This window comes from Heterodontus francisci, chromosome 47 (assembly GCF_036365525.1).
Source record: "Heterodontus francisci isolate sHetFra1 chromosome 47, sHetFra1.hap1, whole genome shotgun sequence".
Lineage (NCBI taxonomy): Eukaryota > Metazoa > Chordata > Chondrichthyes > Heterodontiformes > Heterodontidae > Heterodontus > Heterodontus francisci.
The window spans coordinates 7,765,551-7,783,003 of NC_090417.1; the positions used below are offsets into that span (position 1 = coordinate 7,765,551).

Here is a 17,453-nt window from a genome sequence, read left to right on the forward strand (position 1 = left end):
GGGCCATGCTGATAAAAGGCTGTGTGCTTGTAAATATTGTAAATATATTGTTAAACATAAAATGACAGTGGAGTACCTGCATTACATTGGTCTGTCACCTCTGCTGGTATTGTATTTATTTGTGTGTGTGTGCAAGTGGTGAGTGAACAAACTGAACCCACTTGTTCATCTGTGCAATACAAGAGTCACTTAATCCTACTAATGTATTTATAGAAACAAAATTTGTGTATTAGTCTGCACACGGTGAGATTGGGGGATTCTGTTACCAAATTTACATGGAGATACCACATGGTTACCCTTCTGCTGAACTGACGTTAGCTGAGTTTGGATAACCCTACTCTTGCTCAATGTGGCTGAGAGTGTACAAGGGTTTGTTGTCACTAGTTAACGATAGTTGCTTGGTCCATTGTACCACCATGCACCAGCTATGGAAGTTTCAGCATTTGAGTTTAATTGTATTGATTTATTGCTAAAGCAGATGGGGAAATGAAGTGCAATAACTTAGCTGTGTTGGAATTTGGCAATACATGATGATGAAAAAATGCTTTGTTTTATAAATCATATCATGAAGTAGCATCTTGGAGTCTTGAGTTTTCCTTTCCAGACTATACTTGCTGTGGTTTTCTCTTGCTTTGAAATTTTAGTGAAAACGTGTGACTTGGTGTCTGGCTTTCGTAGCAGTGTCCCAATGCCTCTCTCAGTTTTTGAAATGTTTGTTCCATTCCCAATGGGATAATTTGTGAATGAAGCCTGTCATTCAGTAGGTATGTGGGTATCATTGTGAATTTGAATGGAATTCTCATTTCAAACATCACACTGAACTTGACGTATAATGAAATGTCTGCTAAGATGATAGTAGCAATTTGGGAACCTTGTAGTTTGTGGGTACCTGAGCTCAAACATTTTGTTGTCTTGGTTTAGCTTCATCCTCCCCTCCTATGCAAACATGAGCAAGAGGCAGACACAGATGGGACAGAGGAATGGCAAAAGTGGTTAAAAGTGTGGGTAGCATGTTTGTATTTGGGAAATATGTGATGTGTTTGTGAGAGTTGCCAGTTGTTGCAATGGAACTGATCAATAGATTTAGCACTTAGTGTCTGTACAGGCTATAATTAGTCTGAAAGTTAAATGTTAAACACAAACATCAAGATATTGCTAATGTAAAATGTTGATTATGTGGTTTGCCTCTGGAATAGTGGCTTTGAAGACAATAGCAGTCATTTGTAATTGAGTTGTTGCATGTAAGAAGTGATGTAGGAGACATTGAGGACAAATTAAATAAGTGATGGATTGAACTGAAGTGATATTTTTTGGTGGCAGAGTGCATTTATGATTTATTGACCTTTCACAGCTTTGGAGTAAGGCTGCAGATGGCTCTACATGCATTTGTTTTTTGGGGATGGTCCTGGGGTAAGGTAGTATGTCTGAAGAAAAGACCCCAGGTCATTAAACAAGTCCCCATGCTATGAATATCTTAACTTTCCTTTGTCATTGGAAGATGTGTAATGCATCAGTGAGGTGTTGCAGAGAATAGATAGTAGTATTTCTGAAATGAAATTTGAAAGTACTGGAAAGAGTTAAGAAGGCTGGCAGGAGCTGTGGAGTTAGAAGCCAAGTTGACCTTTTCAGGTGTTGAGTTCTTAGTAGGTTGTAATGTTTAGAGAGTTGAGCACAGAAATGTGCCATGATGCTGCATTATGGTGTTTCCTGTTTTTGGGTGGTATTAGGGTGAAGAAAGAGTGGGAAAGTTATTGTGAGTAATAATTATTCCTCCAGAGACATAAGTTTAAACATGTTATGTGATTGTCACATAACTGATTTTTAAACTTTTATAGTGGTTAAATAATTGGCTGCTATGTTTCTTTCATCGCAACAGTGTTTGCTTTAAAATTGTATGCTGAAGTGTAATGTGTTGAAGAGCCTTTGATATACATGTTAGAAAGTACAGACCCTAGTACAGATCATGGGGACACCGCTTGTCTCATCCCTACTCTCCATCTGCTACTTTCCAATCAGTTAATGGCTCATGTCAGAAGGTTACATGCAATCATTGGTGTATGTAGTAACTTAGTTTATGTGTTGCGTTCTTCAGTCCTTTTTATGTGAGGGAAGGAAATATCAATGTTCTATTTTAATTTTCTGGACCTGATTATTTCATTTAATTCCAAGTGCAGTTTTTGCAAGTAAGTTTCAGTATTCTACATGATAGATTAATTTTTGTAATGTTGAGGTTTCATGGCAGCTTTGTTTGTTGAGTGAACGGGTTTGCCATTGAAGAAAGGGAATTTACTTGATTTTGAGTAAGATTACAATTTTCAGATGTCCCAGTGTTGTAAACCAATAAAAGTGCTCAACTGCCAAGAATTCACCAGGAGTGTATTAGGGGGTAACAGAAATAAAATTGGACAGGACATTGGTGTGAATTACCATGTTTGAATTGGTGCTTGTGGAATTATTTGTGCAGACCTGAGAAGGCAGACAGAACTTGTTTTAATGTCTGATTTGATAGTTTGAACTTCTGAGTGTGACTGGATTTTGTGTCCAAGACTTTGGAGTTGAAGGTATGACATCTGAATTTGGATGTGAGGATAGTGTTGTTGATTTTTGGTATTGAATGTGCTGTTATTTGTCTTAACCATTATTTCTTGAAGTCATGATTTCACTGCATTGGTTTGTCACATGTTTATAAGTAGTGTGAGGTTGCATGGTCAGTGTCAGTATTTGATTGGGTAGATTTTCAAATGTAGTTTGGATTTCAGTCCCATGTTCCTGGTGGCAATTGAGAGGTATGTCCTCTGTGATTGACTGACCTACTTAGGTGATGAGGATTTTGAAACCAGATATGTTCAGTGATAATGTAAACATCTTTAATAAATAATGAAACAATAAGAATCATTGTAAGATTTGTGTGTGTGTATATATATAATCTTAGAGATAGAGATCGAGATCGAGATCGAGATCGAGATCGAGATCGAGATCGAGATCGAGATCGAGATCGAGATCGAGATCGAGATCGAGATCGAGATCGAGATCGAGATCGAGATCGAGATCGAGATAGTCTTCAAATGGCCTCAACTTGGTCCTTTGACACTGGCTTTAGACTTCTGTTCAGGCTGCAGATCTGTGGACTGAAGGAAATGCTAATTAGAAACACTGGCATAAAGGAACACACCATGGTCCAAAACCACAACCAACATACCTTTCCACTCTGGCGTCCAGTTACCCAATCAGGAAACATTCCTAATACAGATGATTCTCTCTTGTCATCAAGTACTGCCTTTTTCCATCCACTTATGATACCCAACTGCATACAAAAGAATTTAGTCAAAATTTGACAGGGACACACATTTCCTTTCAAATATTACTTCCACTAATATTTATGACCACATTACATTCTTGATAACTTTTAAACACTAACAAAATTCACCTGAATTCTTGGCACCTTCTGAATCAAAGATTTTGGCTTGATATCTGTCAAATACATAGCACGAGACAACAACAACAATGACGGAGGCACATTTTCCTTCAGGTGCAACTCAAGCCACTGCAAAGTAAATTAAACAAACATTTACACTGATTATTCACTACTATATGGAAAATTAACAGATTTCCACTACATAAAAAGACCATGGCACTCATTACAAGAACAACATGTACATTATCGTGACTTCTCTCACTGAAAGATTCCAACTTCAGTTCCACACTTTTCAATGTGTCATCATACAATTGAATAAGGTGACAATGTACTAACCTTATCACTTCACTCCTTGCGGATGTCTTCTCTTTCAAAATGCCAATCAAAATCTAATCCACATCAAATACTCTTATTGCAACATTCCCATTCTCACAGAAGCACATTACAACAATACTGCTCACCACAACATCTATCATACTCAGAAAACTTTAGAAACATTTCCTCATTCTTCATTAAGAACACATTAAAACAACTTCTAACACTCTATACACTAAATTAAAATCAATATACTGCAGATGCTTGAACCAATCATCAAAACTTGCAGCATCTGTGAAAAGAGAAGCAAATTTAACATTGCAAGTTACTGACCCTTCTTCCACATAAAATTCACTGACCCAAAACATTAAATCTGCTTCTCTTTTAACACATGCTGACAAACCTCATTGGCTCAAGCATTTGTTATTTTTATTTCATATTAACCCTCTCTATACATCAAAGCTGCAACAACAAGTTTGTAAGCACTACCAATTGGTTCAAAATCAATTAAAAAAAAAATACAACATTTTTAACCACATACTTGATGTGAATATCCAAATATTACACCAACAACAAACATTTCAAAGTCAAAATAGCACCATATACTATTCTTGTACTATAACTTTGGCTAACACACTTCTAAATGACCAAAACAATAATGATAGTACATACAAAAAGTAAATATACTTTACAGTTGACTTTCATGCTAAACATGAAAACTTAGCAAGTCCAAATTCTAACAAACACAGTGTTAACTATTCAAATTCATATACATGATCTCACATTCATACCTAAATTACATTATATCCATGTGAATAACCAACACCTACATTCTTTTTAAGTTGGCAATCTCAAATCTGAAAGAACAACAAAAGAAGAAACTGCTCCATTCAGTTACTTCCCCAACATCTAACTCTAAACTTCAAGACAATACACCTTTGCTGATAAACAACTGAAAAATAGAGGGGCCAGCTAACATTCTTGCACCTTTCAACAACAAATCAATTAATATAGTCTTCAAAACTTATTAACTGCTGGCTTCATTTACACACATTCTAATCCTACAGACATGTACAATGTAATGATTACTGTAGTCATTTCTGCCATCTTTCTGACCTGTGTGAGCTGCTCCCGCAACCGTTTCTCCGTAAGTCCCAATGATCTCATTCCCCTGGCTCTACATGCTGTTTGCAGTTCAGAAACAGTCAAAAATTCACAACCTTCTTTAGCAATCATCTTTAATTCAAAAGCACAATAAAAATTGCCAATTACAACATAATTACTTTTCCACATTAGATACAACACTGCTATGACATTTAACTCTTAAAAAATATCTGCATTAAACTTTTATATGAAATAACTTTCAGATCCATTTCAAAATTATTAAGTATCTAGTCTAAAATAGCACAAAAAATAGTTTGTTAACAAATGATTGATTGATTAACAAATGCTAGAATGAATACAAACAAATTTCACATTAAATTCTTCAAAAGATATTTTTCAGAACACTAACAGGTATAATCAAAAAACATGTTCTCTTTTGCTCCTAATTAGAAGATATCATCTCCATTTCTGCACTTACTTCATCATCTGCTTTGATGGATCTTAGTTCCAACTGAAGCTGGAAACGAAGAAAGTTGTTTGTACCAAAAGGCTGCAGTTCCAAAAGCCTACATAATGCAACTAGCTGAGGGCGACTGAGGTGCTCCAAAGTCAACTCATCTTCAAAATGCTTGGAGAAACGCACTATGTCCTGAGTGCTTGGATTTTCTCCGGAGCGACGCACCTTCAATACATAAACAATACAGCAATAAGCAATTCCAGCATCATACTCACTATTAACTTTTCAAATACATTATTGCATCTCCATCAGTATGAAATTAAATTACAATTATTATAAAATACACAATCTAAACAGACATGTTTTCAAAAATCCAGACTGCCGGTTCCAACAGTGACTGACTTCAAAACAAAAATTCTTCAAATCTGACTAATTCTAATTTGAACACAAATGGAAAATGAATAAACAAATTCTAAAGACTCATCACTTTTCAACATTTTACAACTTTACATTGAGTCAGAATTATGACTAGACATCTTCAAGGTATTATATCCACTTGCCAACATCTACCATTGTTATAATTTCAACTATCCTTGGGCCAAACTTTAACTAATGCACTGCATCACATTCATCTTCACACTAAATTACTCATATCTTAAACCAATGAGAAGTATCCTTTTCTTTTTTTCTTTTTGGAAAATTCAAACACACAAACCAACATGAAATTTGAAACAAAAGTGCAAAACTCTTGCCAACTGACATCATATTAATTGCCATGAAACTAATTTGACACATCTAACCAACAAAACAAAAATGGAAATGTCAATAAAAATTCATTCATAAGATTTCCCAATATAACAAACTCAAGATAATACATATGAGTAACAAGACTTCTGAAAACTTAACGCACTGCAAACCCAACCATTTGACTAGCTGCAAACAAAAAAAACTCACTGAATCCACAAACCAATCGATTCTTTCATGAAACAAGAATAACAACATGAACTTAGTTGTATTCTTCTCACAAAAATCTGCCATTTGTACCAGCAGTACAGACCAACAATATCCCTGCAACCACATGATGTGTACATCTGCCAATTCTTCCAACACAACAGACTATACTGTGCTACTGCCTTCAGAACAAAATACCAACCATGAAACACAAACCAAAAAGTACATGTTTACTAAAAATATCATCTGCAGACTTGCATAATTACTGCTCCAATAATAATTTGCAGCACTTGTCATACTAAAACTATTGAACTATGAAAACTAAAACTGCACTAATAACTTGACAAAGTATGAAAACTCCAAAGTTCACAGCTCTTTCATCATAACTCAAAACACCTAACACTAAAAATCAGCCTCTTGCTCTTCTTCACTCTGTTTCCAGTGCTTGCATGTCTATTTCTTACTGACCAAAAACAGATGCACTATTCAAGATGCAAAAAACCAAATCACTATAAATGTCAACAATACCTTATCACTTATATTACACTAATTTGGTTACATCACCAACACAACATCAACTTCATTCAATTTTGCTCTACAATGGTTGCAAAAGTTACAATAAATGGTTAAATCACAATATGAATATGAATACAAAACTTATACACTACTAACACACAAGGCCATTGCAAATCCTAACCACTCACTACATAAAAAAGTACTTCCTCAATCACTCTCCTCTGTTTCTCTATTCAGCCGCAAAATGGAACACTTTGCTCTGTCCAAACACATGATGAATTTCAACATAACTATTAAAGCTCTGCTCAAAAGATAACAACCCAAGATTCTCCAGTCTGCACATGTAACAGAATTCCCACATCCCTGCAACCATTTTACTAAATCTGCTCTGCACCCTGTCAAAAACATCCACATCCTTGCAACATTGAAGTGTGGCCACTATTGCACACAATACACCAATCAAAATTAAACAATTCTTTTACAAACTTTCAGCATGACTTCCTTACTTTTCTTCACTCTGTCTCTACTTATAAAACCCAGATGCCTTTTTTACCACTTTCTCAAACTGCCCTATCACCTTCAACAATTTCAACACATACACCCCATCTCTCTCTGCTCCTGTACACCTTTTATCATTGGAACCTTGATTTTATATTGTGCCACCTCATTCTTCCTAACAAAATGTATAATTTCACACTTCTCTCCATTAAATTTCACATTTAACTTTTCTGCACATTTCAACAGCATGGATCCTCCTGAAGTCCATCACTATCCTCCTCAAACTGAACAATCCTTCCATTGTTTGTGTCATCTTCAGATTTTGCAATTATACCCCTGAGCACCCAAGTCAAAATCATTAACATCTATCAATAAAAACACTGACCCTAGCAAACCGCACTGTCCACACTCCCCCACTGTTTCCTCTGACATATCCAACTTCATATCCAATACTACCACTACAATGAATTGGGCTCACTGACAGTAAGTGAATAATGCTGCTGCTGGATGCATGCTTTTCACACAAACATAGTTTGCAATTTCCAAACAATACTTTGCAGAACGTTGTCTTTTTAAAAACAATCAAAACTCAAGTGAAAGAAGCCACATTATTACATTGCACATGATACAAAAACTTAACAAAGAACAGAGGATAATATTTACAAACTTCAGTACGATGAAGAGATCACAAGCATAACAGATGGAAGTCACCACAGAGAAATGTAAACTCATGCACTGTAGACAAACTCATTTGGAAATCACAAGTCAATATAAATGACACTACAAATCAATAAGTCAGTTCACAAATAATCAGGTTACTGAATTTAAAATAGACAACTACAATATAAAAAAATAATCATGCTACAACTTCAGAAATGACAAGTTCAAACAGTGAAAATATAAAAAGCTTAACAAAGCTTACAAAGGAGGCTTGTCAGTATGAATACAAATTGAAACATTTAGGATTCTTCTCCTGCAAACAAAGAGAGTTGACAGGGAACAAAAGTGAGGTTTTCAAGATAAAGAAAAGTTTTGATAGAATAGATACAAAATAAACTATTCCCTCTGACAACTGGGCCAATAACCACAAATTTGACATTTCAAACCATTCTCAACACATCCACAGGGGAGCTGTTTTATTCATTGGAAGCATCATTCACATAACTAACAAAAGCAGCTGATTCTACAAATAATTTGAAAAAGGAATTGAACAGGTACTAAACAATGACAAATTTAAACACTTACAGACAAAAAACAACAACGTGGTACTAAGCACTTCCCAATACCAACAATGTGCTGAATAACCTCCTTCTCTACTACACATTTCCTTATTTCAACTTCAGCCTGACTGTGATAATATCAGGAACCAAGTATGCTGCCAGTTACTTTTCTCTGTTTTACATTCAACTTCAACTATCATTGTTCTGTCCATTAACTTATCTTGTTCAACTCCACCTGCAATTCCTCAGCCACCTTTCTTACTGCACTGCCTCTCTTATTTGATACCATGTGCAGATTCAACAATTTTGCATTTAGTTTCTGACTCCAGATATTTTCTATAAATTAGAAACAAGTGACCTAGCACTGAACCTGAGACATCATGCTCAGTACTTATCCGTTCAGCCACTATGACACAGCTCCTTTATCAAGGATTCATTATTTATTACCTATCAAATAGTTTCTAAATTCTCTCACATTTGCCTTCAATTTATATCCTGCTGTATGGAATTTGATGACAACTCTTTTTGAAGTCAATATAAAGCAACTCATTTTGATATTTTTCTGTTTCCACCCACAAAAACAACATCAACTTTTCACATTATTAATAGGTGTTAATAACCATCACAAGCTGTCAGATGTCAACACCACAAAATGGAACACATTTCTACACTATTAATGCAGCTTTTGCTGTCATAATCTACTTCTTCAAATAAAAAGAATCACCATTAGTAAATGCTGACAGGTCTCTGTTTGTACTCACTCACCAAAGACCACTTTTTATCATGATTTTGGTACAAAAAAGCATCAAGCACATTAAACTCATCTTGTTTTTAAACAGACATATCAATTTCAATATAATGTATAGTTGTATCTTTTTTCTTCTGTATCTAATTTCATCTCGAAATCAAACTGCTTGACCCTCCATAGACTGCTCTAGCCACATGATCTTTTTCCATTTGAAAAGAAATAAAAAAAGAGAGGCAGGTTTTAGTTCACAAACACCCAAAGGCAACTGCAGAACTCTGATAAAAGACTGATGTATTTTCCTTCTGTTCATTCCAATGCTGTACAATTCTCCCACACAGATCTTCCATGTTCCATCCAGATGTTAAAGAAATAGATCTGTCCCTTCAGTCTGCTTATACACACTGCCCTCTAACCATGAAATGTCAATGAAAGCATTTGCAAAAAGCACAAATCACAAAAGTGAGAAACAAGATGACATGTGGAATGTAGTAGAAGGAGGCTTCAGTCTGGTTTCTTTATTCTCTCATTTGACATAGCTGGAAACATTATGGGAAGTTAATACTGTAGTGACAGACAAACTGTCCATAAAGTGGATGGCATATTTGCACCCAACATCTGATGAGGCAACCCTTCAGCAAGGGAGCAAAGGCAAGAAAAGTGTGATTATTGTCATGTGCTTTTTCTCTCAAAAAAAATTTTAAATGATTGACTTGTTGACTCCCCTTCTGTCATGCACTATTCTCTGCAGACTCTGCCAAGTCCTCCATCTAACCTGTCTCCAAAAAAACATACTAGTTACTTTGTGGACACATGATCCTGCTTATGGAAAAGTATTTCACAACAACTTAACAACATAAGATCTGCATGAATGCTTGAAGCAAACCTGCTGTACATAGGAGGAGAACTGTTTGGTAGCCTCTCCACTTTCAGCTTTATTCCTTTTAGCCATTTCTGCAATAGTTTCCTGCAGAAATTTGGCCAGCTCAAGTTTTGCAGCCAGAGTCTTTTTCTGATTTTCTTCCTAGAAACCAAAGAAAGTACAGGACCTGGTTAGACCAAATTATTGCACATACTCAGCTCAATTTTAGGATCACTCAAACATCAGGTGGCATAGCAGTGTACCCCCGAAAACACTTCCAAAATTGACCCACCACATTTGACTGGCAGCAGCACTGCTTTTTTTTTTTTACATTCATTTATGGGATGTGGGCAACACTGGCCACGCCATCATTTATTGCCCAAAACAAATTACCCTTCAAAAAGCGGTGCTGTTGAGCTGCCTTCTTGAACCACTGCATGCCATGTGCGATAAGTACACTCACACTGCTGTTAGAAAATGAGTTCCAGGAGTTTGACACAGTTACAGTGAAATAACAGCAATATACTTCCAAAACAGGATGGTGTGTGACTATGAGGTGAACTTTCAGGTGCTGGTGGTCCCATGCATTTGCTGCCCTTACCCTTCTAGTTGGGAGATGTCGCCAGTTCTGAAGGTGCTGTCTAAGGACCCTTGGTGCATTGCTGCAGTACATGTTGTGGATGGTACACACTGCTGCCAACGCGCGTCAGTGGTGGAGAGAGTGAATGTTGGTGGATGGGGTGCCAATCAAGCGGGCTGCTTTGTCCTGGATGGTGTCGAGCTTCTTGAGTGTTCTTGGAGCTGCACCCATCCAATTAAGTGGAACATATTCCATCACACTCCTGACTTATACTTTCTACATTGTGGACATGCTTTGGGGAGTGAGGAGGTGAGTTACTCACTGCAGGATTCCTAGCCGCTGACCTGCTCTTGTAGCCATGGTATTTCCATGGCTACTCCACTTCAATTTCTGGTCAATGGTAGCCCTTAGCATGTTCATAGTGTGGCAAGGAACAATGGTAATGCCGTTGAAGGTCAAGGGGAAATGGTTAAATTCTGTTAGAACAGATTTTTAAACAACACAATAAGATGGAGACATTTAACATAAAATAATTAATCAATCATGTATTACTAACAAACTAACCTCGGAGCTGCACAGACAGCTTATCAATAGAAATAGACTAGCAGGACAGCTGCAGTGCTTAAAAACAGCCTATTGTACAACCATCAGCCAAAGGTTCCAAGGAGATAGTAGAATAAGAAACTGCTTGATGAGAGGTGGACAAGGTAGTACCCCAATCAGGCCATGACACCAAGAAACTGGAGAGTTTGTAAACCAATTGAGAACATACAGGGGGTGTCACTGATTTGTATGAAGAACTATAACAAAGGCTTGATTTCCCTGCTCAGTCAGGAGACAGAAGGAGAGAAGATCCGAGGCGTTGTTGTTTTTGCTTTGCTGATGATGTAACCAACAAGTACTGCAATAAAGTTTCTTAAAGCTACAGTCGGACTTCGTCTCTCTTTGTGTAAGTAATGGGATCCAACAGATTCTCTCTTGTTGAAGATGGTCATTGCCTGGCACTTGCGTGGCGCTAATGTTACTTGCCACTTATCAGCCCAAGCCTGAATATTGTCCAGGTCTTGCTGCATTTCTACACGGACTGCTTCAATATCTGAGGAGTCCAAAATGGTGCTGAACATTCTGCAATCATCAACAAACATCCCCACTTCTGACCTTATGATTGAACAAAGGTCATTGATGACTCAGCTGAAGATTGTTGGGCCAACAACAACACCCTGAGGAACTCCTGCAGTGATGTCCTGGAGCTCACATTACTGACCTCCAACAACCACAGCCATATTCCTTTGCCCTAGATATGACTCCAACCAGTGGAGCATTTTCCCCCTGATTCCCATTGACCTCAATTTGGCTCGGGCTCCCTGATGCCATACTCAGTCAAATGCTTCCTTGATGTCAAGGGCATGCATGTTGAAAAACTGCAGCACTTAGCTCTGATCCATTGGTTATGAGATCACTTAGCTCTGGCTATAGCATGCTGCTTACACAGTTTGGCACGCATGTAGTCCTGTGTTGTAGCTTCACCAGGTTGACACCTCATTTTGATGTATGCCTGCTGCTGCTCCTGGCATGCCCTCCTGCACTCTTCATTAAACCACATTTGGTCTCCTGGCTTGGTAATGGTAGAGTGGGGGATATGCCAGTCCATGAAGTTACAGATTGTGGCTGAGTACAGTTCTGCTGCTGATGGCATGTCAGTCATCCTCATTGATGGCCAGTTTGTCATTGCTAGATCTGTTTGAAATCTACCCCATTTAGCACAGTGCTAATGCCACACAACACAATGCAGAGTATGTTCAATGTGAAGGCGAGACTTCGTCTCCACGAGGACTATGTACTTGTCACTCCTACCAAGACAGTCATGGACAGAAGCATCTGCAGCAGACAGATTGGTGAAGACGAGGTCAAGTATGTTGTTCCCTCATGTTGGTTCCCTCACCACCTGCCACAGACCCAGTCTAGCAGCTATGTCCTTTAGGACTCGGCCAGCTTGGCGGCAGAACCTTAATCTGAATATGCAAATAATATTACAATTAAATAATAATGCAAAACCTGGTAGCAACTGCCATCCCATGGCAAGATTCCAACCCCTGACCAGAACTTCTGCACCTTCGGAACTCCATTCGGACAATGGTGGGGAGTGTGGAAGAATTACATTTTCAGGACATGGAGGGGGTAGGAGAGAACAGTGAAAGCTGTTTTCATTGACTGATGGAATGTTGGTAAGGGTTTAAAAGTCAAAGATTATAAACTTTGTGGGTCAAAGGTCAGTACTAGTAAAAATGCTTTTGCAAGGGTTGTGTGGAGAGGGAGATTAATATCTTGCTTGATCATTTGCGGGGTGCAAAAGGGGCTTGAATGTTTAATTGAATTTTATTTAAATTAAAACTGCTGTTCTCTCGAAAAAATTAATTTGCCATTAAGGTCTTGATGCCCTTGAAAAATGTTGCCAATGCCTATGCTGTTGCACCAGATGCCATTGCCGGGGTCTAAACAGCCGCACCCTCGACATCACTTGGAGCGGACATTCCGCCTGCTCCATTTAATTGAGCCACCACACAAAATACTGCAGAGGCTTAGCAACACACAAGTCACACGGGCATCACGCCTTGCTTCAAGCTCACTGCCAGTAAAGGCAGCAAGCCAATAAAATGCAGCCCATTAGCACCACAGATAGCCTTTGCACATCACACATCATTATCAATGTGTGTTTATTGGCAACATCTCACAGTATATCAAAAATGACAGTCCTGTCTGAAAACATGTAAATCTGAACACCAACTGTTGAAAAAAATATTCTTTCATGTGATGTGCACATCACTGCCAAGGCCAGCATTCATTGCCCATCCCTAATTGCCCTACAAAAGGTGGTGTTAGTGAGCCTCCTTCTTAAACCACTGCAGTCCATCTGATGTACGTACACCCTCAGTACTGTTACAAAGGGTGTTCCATTTTTTGAACCCCCAACGACAGTGAATGAATTTGCCATACTCTTCTCATATCAACAGCAAGCAATTGCAAAATTACAAATACTCTTTAAAGAGAGTGGTCACCACAATGAGCTGAAGTACTAGTGGATACCACTACACAAGTTGCTTTTTCAGGTTGACTGCATGATTCCAAGTAGCTGTAGACTCAAACTTACTCATGTGGGACTATGCTGAATGGAAGGTAATTCAATGGAAGACATGAAATTAGAGGCACTGTTCTCCCAAGCCTATTCTTCTTTGCCACCTGTCATTTCAGACAAAAAAAAACTTTGGCTCAGTATAAACACTGTCATCCAAAGACAGCCTTTTGGCTGCTTTCTCTCCCACACTCTTCTTTCCAGCCCTCCTCTGCACCAAACACTCTTCCATAGCACTGGCATCTTTCCACTTGTCATGACAAATAAAAATATTCCAGCTAATCACAAGCTTCTGGGTAAAAACAAATTCATACCAACCTTTGTCAATTTTGTCTGAAACGTGGATGGTAACATCCCAGGAAACAGCTTTAAAACAACAGGCAGCAGTAACTCCATAAATGGCACAATCAAAAAGATCAGGAAGGGAACTAGGCGGAAGAGGTCAACACATGTTCGCAAAAGCTGCAACAGTTTACACAAGACAAAATCTATGAGTAGTGCGGCAACTAAAGTATACTTTAGGTACTGAAATAAAATAGTTAAAACCTTTACAAAGGCACTTTTATAATGATTTAATTCAATGAAGTGCAACCAATGACAGAAGGTAACAGCTTGAAGTATTTGAAAAATCTCTCAAAAATAACCCTCTCTCAGCTCACACATGTACAATGACTGCCCAAATGTGTTATTCCAAGGTAGCAGACACTACTTGGATAGTCATTACTTCAAAACAGGCAAAGAACAAATGAAAAGAATTTTGTTTTTGAAATGTCTCCAAAATAAACTGATTAAAATGCAATCTCACAATGTTCGCTTTCAAAAAATCAATTGAAGCTATAAGACCCTACCTACCCTCCGTCTCTCTCTACGAGTGAGCTGATGTCCAGACAGTAACATCGAGAGTATCCTTGCTGCCACTTTTGTGTCAATCCAAAGTAATCGGAATCCGTTGTAGTAGTGTTTCAGTTCACTTATAATTTTCTTCTTCCAACTTTTCTTCACAATAGTCTTTTCAATTCTTCGGCAAAGTGAATCTTCTATCTCAGTCTCTTGCGTTCGCTTGTTTCTATCAGTGAACAGTTTATACCTTTGAAGCCGCTGACCCAACAGGTGGAATTTGCACACAGGTACTAAAGAAGTGTGTGCGTGAGGTAGACTGCAGAAGAGAATAGGAGGGAAGCTCCCAAGTTCTTTATCTCGAGCATATAGTCTGTTTGAATGAAAATTATGCACATTCAGTACCACCACTGAAGTGCACAAATTGCTCTTTGCTCCTCTGTTTAAAAAAAAAATACATTTTTGAAATTCAATTTTAACTCACTAACAAATAAAAAGATTGCTTAGTATACTGTGAGAACTTTTGTATGTTCACATATCCCCATCCCCTCCCATTCTGATACAGGAAAATCAGCAGGTAAATGCACTGTGGCACTCTACAAACCCTGCAGATATCACAAGTTTGAATACACTCTAAACAATATGTTTCTTCAAATATGTTCTCAACTGACAATCAGTGGCAGGGTTTCTTTATTCTAGATAAGCAATTCTGCTCAATAATTTCAATAAAGCTAAATATTCTGATTTTCAATCGAAATAGGCAAGAAAAGGAAAAAAAAAGTATTGACCTGAATGAAACATTTCTTTGTAATTCTCTGAAACAGAATCCGAATGATGTCAATCACTCTGCTGCTAAAAAAATAGCTTTACTTGCCCAATAGCTGGTAAATATAACAAACGCAGAAAGATAACAAGGAACTTTATTGTGTTTCAATTTACTGCATACATCATGTGCTGCAAAAGCATTTACTCAACTTTGTAAAGGTGGAACAATTAATTCTCTTCCTGACACTATCAACACCAAACAGATTGATGAAACATTAAACAGATGAATGAACAGTATTAAACACAAATAACATATTGACACTCATTGCAGACTTTAATGTTCTCGGCATGTTGAAAATAACAAAGATCTTTCTCCATTGAAATACATTTCCTGCATCAGTCTGTTATGGCAGCTTGTAACCAAAAGGTCTGTGACTCATTTCTATCCTTCACAGCATCAGCCTAATCTCCAAATAAAAGTTCATTTTTAAGTTTATACCAATTCTTTCATGATAAACTGAAACAAAATATATTAAAACCTGCATCTCTCTTTAACTACATTAGGTGGTCAGCCATTTGCAGGATTCAAAACATCTCTCCACACAGATAAGCTGCCATTAATACATGCATTTATCAAATAAATGTCCTTAGCCTGACCATCTTCAGCTGATTCAGCCATGACTTACTTTCTTTGCAATTTAAGGAGTGCAGCAATTAGCTAACAACTCCATGCTGTTCACTTCCATGCACATAGTCAAGCAGCCCATGACAATCTACTAAAGGACCATACAACATCCAAAGTTAGGCTGACAAGTGTAAAGTAATATTCAGACCCCTAAGAACCAGGCACGGAGTCCCTTCAACAAGAAAAATCCCAAGATTTTTGCAAAGTCCCTTAAAACCCATATCTTAGTAGTCATGGTTCACCAAAATCAAACTGTATCAGGCAGATCAACAACATGGCTACAAGATCTGGACAGAGATGAGCAATTTGGCAACAAGTGGATCACCTATTGACTCCTCAAAGGTTCTCCCCCATCTATGAAGTTCAAGTTAGCGCTGTGACAGAATGCCAACCATTCATTTGGATGGATTCAGCCATAACACTCAAGAAACTCAAGACCATCCAGGACACAGCACTAGCCTCAACATTCAAACTCTTCATCACTGGTGCAATGTGACTGCAATATATATGATCTAAATAATGCACTGCCACCACCTACGTAGGTTGTATCAACAGAACTTCCTATTCCTCCAGCCCCCCACTACCAAGAAAGACAAGAACTGCAAAGTCATGCATACACAATTGCCAAGTAGACCACCACCATGATTTTGACATAAAATCAACATCCCGTCCCCACCAAACAACACCAGACTGCAGCATTTCACGGAAGGCCCTTCTCAACCTTCTCAGGGCAAGCAGGATGGTCAATGAAAGCAACCTTTCCAGTGCCACCCACATATGGAAAAGAAAAACGCACTACTTTACAACAAAACAAACAATATACTGGCTTTTGACTGATAACAAACTATCCCTGCCCCAATTGTCATTTCTCTGTCACCACATTTTAGAACCTCATAAACCAGGCATTCAACTACAACATTACAATTTACAGCTGAATTTCATTAGTTTCTGAAGCTGCTATGTATCAAAGGGTGCAAACCTGGGATACTTAACTCAATTTAACAAAAGGAAAAGATACAAAATAATATTCTACAAACAAAATGCTCAAATTACATCATGACATTATCTTTAGCTGCCTGACAAGTCAAAAAAATGTTAACAATGAAACCAGCATTGCAAGCTTCAGTATCTCAATGGAAGCAAGCAGATACCACGAAAATTACCTCTGCATGAAACTCATTGCATAAATAGACTGGATCTTTGGAATGTTAACACAAAGATTTATGGCATGAAGATAATGCAAAACACTAATTTGTACTGAGGCAAGATGTTCCACAAATGTTCCAAAATTACAACAAATGAAACGCTACAACAAGAAATCATAGAAGGGTTACAGGACAGATGGCCATTCAGCCCACTGTGGCCATACCACC

General features: G+C 37.8%; 1 protein-coding gene across 1 annotated transcript in view; it reads right to left on the reverse strand.

Annotated features, from left to right (window-relative positions):
* Window positions 1-2,853: 2,853 nt before the first annotated feature.
* The window catches only part of letm2 (leucine zipper-EF-hand containing transmembrane protein 2), a 33,340-nt gene continuing 18,740 nt past the window's right edge, over window positions 2,854-17,453 (reverse strand). The window contains exons 4-11 of the mRNA XM_068023253.1: window positions 14,646-15,069; window positions 14,112-14,255; window positions 10,108-10,245; window positions 5,313-5,516; window positions 4,847-4,966; window positions 3,428-3,544; window positions 3,200-3,304; window positions 2,854-3,128 (exon numbers count right to left, since the gene is read on the reverse strand). Coding sequence (XP_067879354.1) covers window positions 3,072-3,128; window positions 3,200-3,304; window positions 3,428-3,544; window positions 4,847-4,966; window positions 5,313-5,516; window positions 10,108-10,245; window positions 14,112-14,255; window positions 14,646-15,069 — 1,309 coding nt within the window. The 3' untranslated portion in view covers window positions 2,854-3,071. The remainder of the gene's footprint in view (window positions 3,129-3,199; window positions 3,305-3,427; window positions 3,545-4,846; window positions 4,967-5,312; window positions 5,517-10,107; window positions 10,246-14,111; window positions 14,256-14,645; window positions 15,070-17,453) is intronic.